This window comes from Sphaerodactylus townsendi, linkage group LG09, assembly GCF_021028975.2.
Source record: "Sphaerodactylus townsendi isolate TG3544 linkage group LG09, MPM_Stown_v2.3, whole genome shotgun sequence".
Lineage (NCBI taxonomy): Eukaryota > Metazoa > Chordata > Lepidosauria > Squamata > Sphaerodactylidae > Sphaerodactylus > Sphaerodactylus townsendi.
Window position 1 is genome coordinate 39,415,228 of NC_059433.1, and position 11,190 is coordinate 39,426,417.

At 43.0% G+C, this 11,190-nt stretch overlaps 1 protein-coding gene across 1 annotated transcript; it reads left to right on the forward strand.

The window, feature by feature from the left end:
- The first annotated feature begins 1,602 nt into the window (after positions 1 to 1,602).
- MC2R (melanocortin 2 receptor) lies at positions 1,603 to 2,559 on the forward strand. The gene has a single exon (XM_048508531.1). The coding sequence runs from the start codon at positions 1,603 to 1,605 to the stop codon at positions 2,557 to 2,559; it is 957 nt and encodes a 318-aa protein (XP_048364488.1).
- Positions 2,560 to 11,190: the final 8,631 nt, after the last annotated feature.

The following is an 11,190-nucleotide window of genomic DNA, read 5'->3' on the forward strand; positions in this document are numbered from 1 at the left end:
AAACTGATCTCCCCCTCTGTGACCTTTTCTCTCCACTCCCATTCGCTGTGCATCTCAAGATTTAGATTGCAAGTTTTATTTTCATTTCTGTAAGGCACCTGAAACCACCATCTTGGTTCTAGTTGGGCAAAGCAATCCAGAGCCAGGGGGCAGCCAGGAATAGCGCCACTGCAGCGCTTCCAGCAGGCTTTTCGGCAGCACCAGGAGGCAAAAAACAAACCTCCCTGTTACTGAAAAGTCCTCCATTGGGCTCAAAAGCATCAGCATTCTGGGAGGTGGCAGCAGCTCCACCTTCAGCCATACTGTTGGAATGCCTCCACTACACCAACAGAGCCAGCACAGGAGTGTGGACGTGGTGCTCTGCAGGCCATCATGGAGGGCCACGGTGACTTCCCGCTGGTGAATTTTCCTCTTCACTGGGGTAAGCACCACCAGTGTAGGCCCCTCGACCTCTACAACTCCCTTTGCTTTCCCCTCCCCACCCCCCGGATTGGGTCATAATTGCTCCTTAGTAGCTTCAGGAGGAATTTTTGATCTGACAAGCAGGATTGAAATGTAATTAATCAGTAAATAAAGCATTGTTTCCCTGGCAGCTAATGGAATGCTAAGTCTTATGATAATAGGTTGCATTCAGACTAAATTATATGTTAATAGGAAGCCACTTCTGCAAGTGGAAGATAATTTTTCTTCCTCACTTCTGGTGCTACAGCCCACTGATCTGCCTTAATACTTCTGGTGGACAGGGGAACATTTTGGGGAGCTCACCAGGCTTCAGCAGGAAAAGAAAGGCAGAAAAATTCTATTCAGTTGACAGAAGTGCTATTCAGTAACAGAAACTAAACTCTGTGTTCAACCCATGATGCTAATATGTGTACACAGGCATTTTCTACTGTAAACTGAGGATGAGTAAAAGAGGGATTAAATTGTGAAATGTGCTTGTTATTGCACTTAATATTAATATTAACTACCATTCTGTGGCCCTTAACCTATTGACCAGTGATATCAGAAAGACAATAACCATTGAGAGATAAGAGTTTATCCCCTCATTTTAGCGAACATTTTTATGTCTTTAGTTTTTGCATTTTTTTCTAGGGTTTTTTCTGGTTCTTTTGAGACCACTTTTACCCAAAACTTTTCATGGGAGCTGATTTTGAGTTGCCTATTCCCTTGTGTGCAATGTTTCTGTCAGATATCTTTCTCCCACCCATTCCCACCTGCATCCACTCCAACCAACTCCACAACTGTGAAAATGCAGAGCGAGGGTAGACATGCAGAAGAACCATGGCCAAACTGATTCCAATGCTTGTGGGTTAATTGCCAAGAAAATCAGAATTAAATCAAGTATGTGGAAAGTATTTGCAAATAAAGCAAATATAACAAAAATGCTTTTAGATACCAGAGCTCTCTCCTCCAGAGGAAACCTATCCAGGCAGTCATGTTTTTTTTATATACTTTACTTTATCATTATTTACCAGTCAGCCATGAACACTTCTTCCAGGAATACTCACAAGGATTTCACAATTTTAATTTTACAAGGTTTTTTCTATAAACAAGCGTCAGGAAGTAACTATAATACTTTTCCCCCCCGAAAAGGTTGAAAAGATGAGAACTGACAGAGCTTCTGAAATAATAAGGCTGGTGGGCCAGAAGAACATTCATCCTGCTGAAAACATCAGTGAGCTCCCAGTAAACATCACAGACTGTACACAGATTATCATGCCAGAAGAAGTCTTCTTCACCATTGCCCTTCTTGGAATAGTAGAAAACCTGCTTGTACTGATAGCAGTATGGAAGAAGAAGAATCTCCATTCACCCATGTATGTTTTCATTTGCAGTTTAGCTGTCTCAGACATGTTGGGAAGCTTGTACAAGACTCTGGAAAACATCTTCATCATTCTCTGCAAAAAGAGATACCTAATATGTCGAGAGGACTTTGAGAAGATGGTAGATGACATTATCGATTTCATGTTTATATTGTCATTACTAGGATCAATTTTCAGCCTGTCCGCCATTGCAGCCGATCGGTATATAACCATCTTTTATGCACTGCGGTACCATAAAATCATGACGCTGCAGCGGGCTTTAATTATCCTGGTAGTAATTTGGGCATTCTGTGCAGGGAGTGGTATAGCGATGGTCATTTTTTCCCATGAAACAGCCACAATTCTTTCTTTCAGCATTCTGTTTTGCTTTATGCTCATGTTTATCCTCTGTCTTTACATCCATATGTTCCTGCTGGCACACTCTCATGCCAGAAAGATTGCTTTGCTTCCTACAAGCATGGTTCACCAGAGAGCTAACATGAAAGGAGCTATCACTTTAACCATATTACTTGGTGTCTTCCTCTGCTGCTGGGCTCCCTTTGTCCTTCACATGCTCCTCATGACATTCTGCCCACACAACCCTTACTGTGTTTGCTACCAGTCCATTTTCCATGTGAATGGCATATTGATCATGTGTAATGCTGTTATTGACCCAATGATTTACGCATTTCGAAGTCCAGAACTGCGGAGCACATTTAAGCGACTGTTCTGCTTCCGAAAGCAAAGGTGGACATAGCCATTACTGGGTTTTTTTAAAGGACGGGAGAGGGAATTAAACTGAGTTATACAGCTATAGCATGAATTAGATGGTAACATTCCAAAAACTGCAATCATACTAACATTTGAGGACCAGTTTAATGTAGTCTCTTTACAGAAGCAAGCTGTGAGCTTGTGCACTTTCCTCAAGCATGCATATTACATGTCATAGAGCAGGGGTAGGGAACCTGCGGCTCTCCAGATGTTCAGGAACTACAATTCCCATCAGCCCCTACCAGCATGGCCAATTGGCCATGCTGACAGAGGCTGATGGGAATTGTAGTTCCTGAACATCTGGAGAGCCGCAGGTTCCCTACCCCTGTCATAGAGCTTCAGCCTTAGGAGTACAGTTGCCAGCTTCAGTTGGGAAATAATTGGAGGGTAAGGAGGGTGGAATTTGGGGAGGGATGGACTGCAGTGCTGTATAATGCCACAGAGTCCATCTCCCAAACAGATCAGTTGTAAAAGTGGGCAATCACCATTGACCACATGGAGATCGCCAGCTCTATGGCTGATTCCACATGGGCCAGATCCAGTTCTTTCCACGGATTATTCACAGATGACATCTGCATTCCAAGCATATTCCCTGTCTCCTGGGTCCTTCCATGTAGTTAATGTCCGTATTTGAGCCGTGCCAATCATCCCTATTGGAGTAGGCTGCTTTGTCTATAATATAATCATGGACCATAATTAGTCTTTAAAGTTTTCTGCATTTCTGCAGCTAGAGACAAAAATGGCAGGTTTTTTGGAACTAATCAAAATCATCACAGGAGGTTTTGCGAAGGCATCAGCTGTTTTCTTATAAAGCACTTTTACTATATAATTAATGATGGTCAACTTATTAAAATGGATGTCTCCCATCACTGTCACTGTCACTGCATGTGGACATTTGCACACATCGCTATTCCACATATTCCTTCATTACGTATTGCAAGAAAACAACCCAAGTCAGTCTCAAGACTGACACCATTTCTTTTGCTGCCACAATTTGAACAGCCTCTTACACAACAGAAATAAAAAGATGATACTACTTTCTCCCATTACAGCATCTCACTGCCAAGTTTAAACATTTTTGTCAGAAAAAAAGGTCACTATGGTCGTTTCCCCACTTACCTCAACCAAAGGTTGCTGTGCGCTACTCCCAGCGAGCGTCATTTCTGGCACGCTCCCGGGCTTCCCCACAACCCCGCGCTCTGCGCGGGGTCATCAAAAGGTGCCGTTTCGAGGAGCGCCAGGAATGACATGCGCTGAGGGGGCGCGACAGCGGCAGCGTTGGGGCAGCTGCTTTGTTACCGCCCCTGTAGTGGGGAGTGCCAGGGGACCCCGCGCTACTTGGGGAGAGTAGCGCGCAGCAGCAGGTAAGTGGGGAAATGACCTATCAAAGCCCAGCAAATAGCAATGCTTTCTTAAAGGCTGGTTTAGGGACAAGAATTGCCTACAGTTTTGCCTACAGTTTCCTTTAGCTTATTGGTTTAATCAATGTGCTTCAGAATCTGCTGTGGTTGGAAATTATTCCACCAGTTTTTCTTCTCTACTGCATCCTGATTCCTAGCCCAGACAGGGAGACCAAACTGGCTAGAATGCGTAGGAAATAGTGTTGCCAACTTCCAGGGGGATGTAAATGCTATAGCTTGTTTTCTTTCTGCTGTTCATAGTGGTTCAAACCATTACTACCTGAGATCTCCAAATTTATATCTGGATATACAAAAGGCAAATACTTTGACACTCATATACCCATGCTTTAAAACTGCCAGTTTGTCACTCAAAGAAACAGCACCCCACAAGTTCAAGGAAAAATTGTTCCCAAAGTCTCATTGCCCAACTCTCAGTTCTACTCACAGTGCTTCAGTGGTGCATTTGCTTTCAGTTGTCTTATTTCTTCTTTTGGAATTATTCACACACACGAACACACACACACACCTAAGATCATTGTTCCAAGATACAGCTGAAGGTGGCAACCTGTATATTGTCCCTCAGTGACTAATCAGATGCTCTAGAGACCTGTTATCATTCTCAGCAAGTGATCCCAGCAAAATAGCTGAGCAATCTTAGTTCAAAAGTGCTTGCAAAGCATATATCAGAATGCCCTTGCAGCTGTATCTCTCACTTGCTGCAGAACTGAGCTCCTATTAACATGAGTTGTAGTTGCACAGAGAAACCAAGAAGAAAAGGCCTCCGTGTTCATGAGCTCCCAGAACAAGATCACCACTTTAAAGAGTGGAAAACATGCCTTTTGCAGTTACCGTCACTTATTTGCCATAAGTACTTCTGAAATAATTTTTTAGAAATCAAATAAGAGTTTCTTGAAAAAAGAGGCAGGTGACAAGCTCAACCTTTTTTTTTTCAGACTACCTGTTCTTAGGTCTTATACAATAAAACTATAAAACTTAAATTAGGCCCATATGTAAAAGCAAGCCTGACTAGAAATGTCTGGGAACTTTCTCATTTTCTGACTCGCAATGTGTGTAAGCCCCAATTTCTTCAACTGTGGTTCGTTGCTTGTCCCACTTCCCTGAAATCTCATACTGCATCACATTTGTACCAGAAAGAATATGGCTTATAACAAAATGCTCAGAAGCTCTCAGTAGTTTTGTGTCTAAATGGTTCAAATAAATTCTTAATGTGCTCCTAGACTGGAGTAAGGCATCCAAAGACACACTGTGTACCATTAAAATGGCTACTGGTTGACATATCTAAAACTAGTCTGTCAGGTTGGAGATTTGTAGATTAGGATGAATAGAGCTCCCAGGACAGGAAACAAGCATTCACAGCACTGAAGAGAAAAGAGGGAGAATATTTGTTCATATTAAGAAAGCTTCAGAATCTTTTCTGGGTCATGATGTTCTTATTATGAAGATGAAAAAAGAAGTGGTACAAACATCCTAGCATGTGAAAATGGTATCAGGAATAAAACCTGAGGTTTTAACAGACTTGAGCACTTATCTATGTGTGTCTCTTTTATCATGGTTTACTTCAATGTTCATACTGAAACTTTAAAAAAAATAGGGCAAACAAGTAGTCTTGCAGTGACTTAAGAGGAGTATTTCATTTTTCTTTCCCCCGCTATTTCCTCTACTTCTTCCCAGAAAGCCCCCGTACCCTCTTCCCTTTTATGGTTTCCTTCTCACTTCTTCACTCACCACCCTATCTACTTTTATCTTGCCTTCAGTCTTCAACTTTCCCTGCTCCAGCCCCGCCTCCATCTGACATGCCTTTACTCAGAAAAACTATAGCCCAATTATGTGGCTAACAGGCACAGAGGTATGGTGGGGAATTTGCAAGAACATGTAGGGGGCACCAATCATAAAATGGCTACCACATGAGGTAGAGTCACCAGAGACAAAATAAGGGGAAATTGCGCCCGGGGCACGTGCGCCCCCTGCACCCCTGCCATGGCATTGCCTGCCCCCACCCAAGAACACCCCGGAAAGTCCCAGTCACGCCCCCTCCATGACCCGCCCATGCCTCCGCCGCAGCTCCACCCGAGGTGTTGCGCACACACCCCTCCCTGTGGGCGCTATGCCACTGAGAGTCACATACACACAGAAGAAGGAATACTTTTGAAAAATACACTGGGGGGAGAGCAGTGAGAGAGAATAAAACTTACACTGTTGTGGCAACTGTCCCTAAAACAACATTATTTTAATCTGCACAGCCAATTGGATCTCCAGTGGCCAATCAGAAGTTATGCTTGACAAGAGCCCTACCTGGCCCTACCCACTTTCTAAAAGCACTTAGTGGGCAGCGTACGAAACATCAGTCAGGCATCCACTAACTAACTCCACCTTCATCAGAAGCATACCTAGTCTGATTGCTCTGCAAGAAAATATCTGCCACTCGGCTGTAGATGACAAATAACAGTTGCATATAATACAGGCATCATGCTGGGAACCATGTTGCTGAGGAGGGGTATCCACACCCATCCCCAGTGGTGACTTCTCAGGGAGCTTCTCAGTACTGTTGGAGAAAGGGAAAAATCCTTTTCTGAGAATTCCTTTAGTTTGTATAAGTTTGGATCCAACCAACTCAAAACAACACAATGGAGTTCATTTGGATAGCAAACAAGTGAAATGATTTATCATTTGGATACTTTGTTGCTGTAATTCCGATGTAATTTCAGTCATGCAGTGAATTTGGATGACTGGTCCATGTTAGCCTAGTTCCGGTACAATCTAGTATCCTTTCAGCATAAAATAAAATAAGACTGTCAAATACATTTTGTTGTTGTGAATTTTCTGGCCTTTTTGGTAGTTTTTGCTCCTCATGTTTCACCCACATCTAAGGCTGGTATCTTCAGAGGCATGTCACGGTAAGATGTATCTTTAACAATACAAATAAATGTTCTTTTACCATTTTAATTCAAACTAAATTCTCTCTTTATTCCTAAAATTAAAAAAAACATGTTATTTTAAATTTCAGTGTGCGTTTCTTTAAACTGCGAATCCCTAGTCTTACCAAAAATAACAAAATTTTCTTTTGCAGGTAACAAATACTTTTTTTGAAGATTACAAGAAGCCTTTTACAAAACAATGGCCAATGGAGGGGGGAGCAATTTTTAAAATATTCTTCTAAGTATTCAAGTTGTACAAGGCAAACAAAAAGAAAAGAAAAAGGCAGTCAGGAGCTAATTTAGAAGGAAAAGGGACAGGAGAAAAAATAGAGTGAACATCTACACAAGACTAATAGATGCACAACAAGAAATCAAGACTTAAAATAAGTCCAGCAATGGTTGGGAAGAATATACATTTAATTTTATACATATACATTTAATTTTAAAAAATTAATTAAAAAAACAACATGAAACCAGAGAAGAGTGAACAAAGAAAATTCTGAATTCCACAAAGTAAAAAGCGATTCTAATATTACATTAATCATGGAGCTCGGAAGCCCCCCTCTACCAAATTTTTCACTCCTGGCTGCATCATCTATTAGAAGTGGGCTCTAGTTCATGAAATCTCATGATGTATTGATTTTTTTTTTGTCCCGTCTTTGTAAGGCACCTCAAGACTTCTGTTTATTTCATCTATGAAAATTAATCTATCATAAGTTGTGTTTTAACAGCTGTTTTGCAGGTGATTTCATTGTTGATGTTTAGAAATGTGTCCCATTATGAAGAACATAATCAGTTGTTGGGTGGACTAGGACCCGGTATACTGAAAGAAAAAGCAGAGTGGGGGGAAAAGAAAGATGGAGGATAAAGTAGAGCAGAAAATGAACAACTCCACCTGAAGGGGGCTTTCTGGCAGCATGGGGAGGCAAAAAAACTTTAAAAACCCTCTCCGCCAGTGGCGTATCACCAGAAAAAGGAGCCTGGGGCATAAACTGAGTTTTCCAACCCCTCCATGTGCAGCTGTCCTCCCCCACCTTCTTATGGGGGGGGGTGTCTGCTCGGGCTGCCCATGGCCTTGGCCCCAGTGGTGGCAGTGGAGCAGACAGAGGCCACCTCGTTCCCCAGGCTCAGCTGCCCCGAGGTTCCCAGGCACAGCAGACCAGCACACCCAGGCCAGGTAAGGCAAGGGCCAGTTGGCCAGCCAGTCCACAGGGTAGAGGGAGTGTCAGAGGGAGGGGAGGGGTGTGGGATGGCTTGTGCTCCAGCCACTACCGGGGCAGCCCACCTGGTCTCCTCGTGTTGCTGCCTGCCCAGCTGACCCGAACAGAGATGCAGTGCCCAAGCAGAGTGCGCCTGCTTTGGGCTCCCTGTGCCAGGCAGCTCCAGCACTGAGGTGCAGCAGCAACAGCAGCCCAGCAGGCAGGCAGGCAGACAGGCAGGTGGGGAGCCCGAAACTTCCTGCAGTGGACCACCTGCAGTGGTGGCAGCAGTGGCTTCAGAGTGCGGAGGAAGCAGCAAGGCAGGAAGGAAAGCCTGCAAGGTCCAGCTTCCCCGGGGTCCCATTCAGTCTTTGCAACGGCCTTTGCCCGCCAGCGCTGGCTGGTGGCTTGGAGTGTGGGGGGAAGAAAGCAATTTTCTGCCCCCCACGTGACTAAATGGGCACCACCCAGGGACATTTGACCGCATATGTCCCTGTGGGCTGTTTACGCCATGCTCTCTGCTGCCAGAAAGCCCCATTTGGCATAATGGGCTTACGCCACTGAAAAATCCAAAGCCCCGAGTGCTGGCATAGCAGAGACAACAGCCAGGTGGAAGCTGACTAGCACTGGCTCCATTCATGGTCACACCTCCAGGGGTCTGTGCCACGTTTGACTGCTGTGGAGGGCTGCAGTGGTCGTCAACCAGTGGATCCACCCCTCCACTAAGCAAGTGCCCAGGGAGATCAAATCTGCCAGCAGAATCCCTCGATGCCTCTAGTGTTCTCTCCTTGTCTGCATTAGTGATCCGTCACATTGTAAGTGCCACCTCCACCATCCCATTGCTCATTTCATGATGGCCTCAACACAGATGGCCTCAACACTGAGCCTTCGGGGAGGGCGGTATATAAATATAACAAACAAACAAATAAATAAATAAATAAACAGTTAAACTTATGGTGAAAAATGCAAAAACCCATAGCATATGTAATGACTTCACCAGCTCTAAATTCCTCAATTCATTCCTGACTTCGATTATAGAAGTCATTACAAATCTAAATGAAAATTGCCAGTTGTTGAATTCCAGGCATGAAAAAGCACAGTAGTAAAAATATCTGGGAAGCAACTATCAACTAACAAGATCGTTCTTTTTTGTTTGTTGTGGTTTATTACAATGTACCATGAAGATCAGAACTAGGAAGATGGAATGTTAATAATAGTTAATTATGAAAACACCAGGTTCAACTTCAAGACTCAGATTTTATGTACCATGGCCACCATTTTGTGAGTGGTTTGCTAGTTATTGATTGTACCTCATGGGCTGTATAATTAAATTGTCTTCAGAGTTCTTGAAATTCATTATGAACAATTCTGAGTAATTAACAGTCTGGTTTCAAGCAGAAGTACATCAATCAAAGCAATTAGCCAAGTGACAAGACAAGAATTTTCTATTCATAAATACCAGTATAGAGTTGTAAAATATCTTGAGTGGTTTGGGCTGTATTTTCTCTGGACTGTATAGTCAGACTTTGATCCCAGGCAGCAGGTCCCATACTGCAGCTGGATTCTAGGAGTTCGGACCTCAGCTGAAACCTCGTCCTGCTCACTGGTTTTATGGAGTTGGTACACAAGAAGACACAGCCAGCTCTGATGGCTGATGTTAAAGAAGTTTAAAGTTGGGTCAAAGTTTCAGATCACATTAGGGGATTCATCATAACATATTCTGAAATGTTCTTTAGTATTAAAACACATCAATTGGGGGACTAGGATTATCAACCTCTAGGTAGGGGCTAGAGTTCTCTAAGAATTACAGCTGATCTACTTGTTGGGTGACGTCTATGGAATTTCATTCCTGCTGCATTTCCTCCTCTTCCTGGATGCCAGCGTCCCCAGATACTGTTCCCAAATCTCAAGGAATTTCTTGAGTTGGAGTTAGAAGCCTTGTGAGGACCTAATTATAAAATGGTCAAGAAGAAATTAACTTTTTTTCCACATAAATGATTTTTGATGGAAATTGACCCACTATCTTTTTATGGCAAAATGATAGGACCAATATTCTGACTAACTTTTTCCACCAATGGGCTGAATGTTAGCAATGACAACTAAATGGAGTGTCAATTTCCAGAGGCAGTGCAACTCTGAATAACATTCACTGCGCACTAATATAATGTTATTGTCATTTATGGGCTTCCCATCATTTGACTAGTGTGTGAAATACAATATATGACCAGTGTGTGAAATACAATATATGGACCTCAGGAATGATTCAGCAGGGCTTTCTTAGATAAATGGAAATAGGTCTCTGCATTCTTTGAAAATAAAGGGAGATTAAATTTGTGGCCATTAAATAAATTAGCCAATTGGTAGTCTAGAGAAAAACAGTTCTGAAGATTTTGAATGACTCTCTGACAGGGCTGTTTCAACATTAGCTGCATGCAGATTTACAATAAATTATGCGAAGAAATGGCCTTTCCCCCTTGAGTTTTGAAGGGAACATTTTAACCATTTTTTCCCTCGGGTGAGGAGGAAGTGGGAAATAATTTCAATTGCTTGCCTGCTCACCTTTTTAGAAATGCAAATGAGGATGGTGAGAGGCAATGGGATAGCCCCCCCCCCCAAAACCCTTCTCTAGGCAGGTATACCTGTTTGGGTGGTCTTAAAAGGAAGAAGATTTCTGAAGGTAACAGAAAAAGCTTCCTTGACATGACCAGGTCAAGGGGGTGGGGGCAGGGAATTGATAAAACTCTTGGGAGCAAGGAGGAAGCGCTCTTCTGGCTGGAACCATTGAAAGAAACAGAGCTCTTGCTGGTAGTCTCAAGAAGTCAGCCATTTTGACCATTTGCTTGTCCAAGAAGCTGAAGGACATATTCCAGATAATGGAGAATTTGTAGACAGCTGTAACAACTTAAGAGTCTACCCTATGCTCACAACTGATAGTGCATGTATAGAGGAAGGCACAGAGGAATTGTATTTATCCCTAATTTCCTTCGAACCCCTTGCTCAATCTGGTGCTGTGCTAAAAGTATGCTTATGGGCATTTTCTTTTTAATAAATACCTTTTAACTTGGGGTGCTGGTAATAGTTG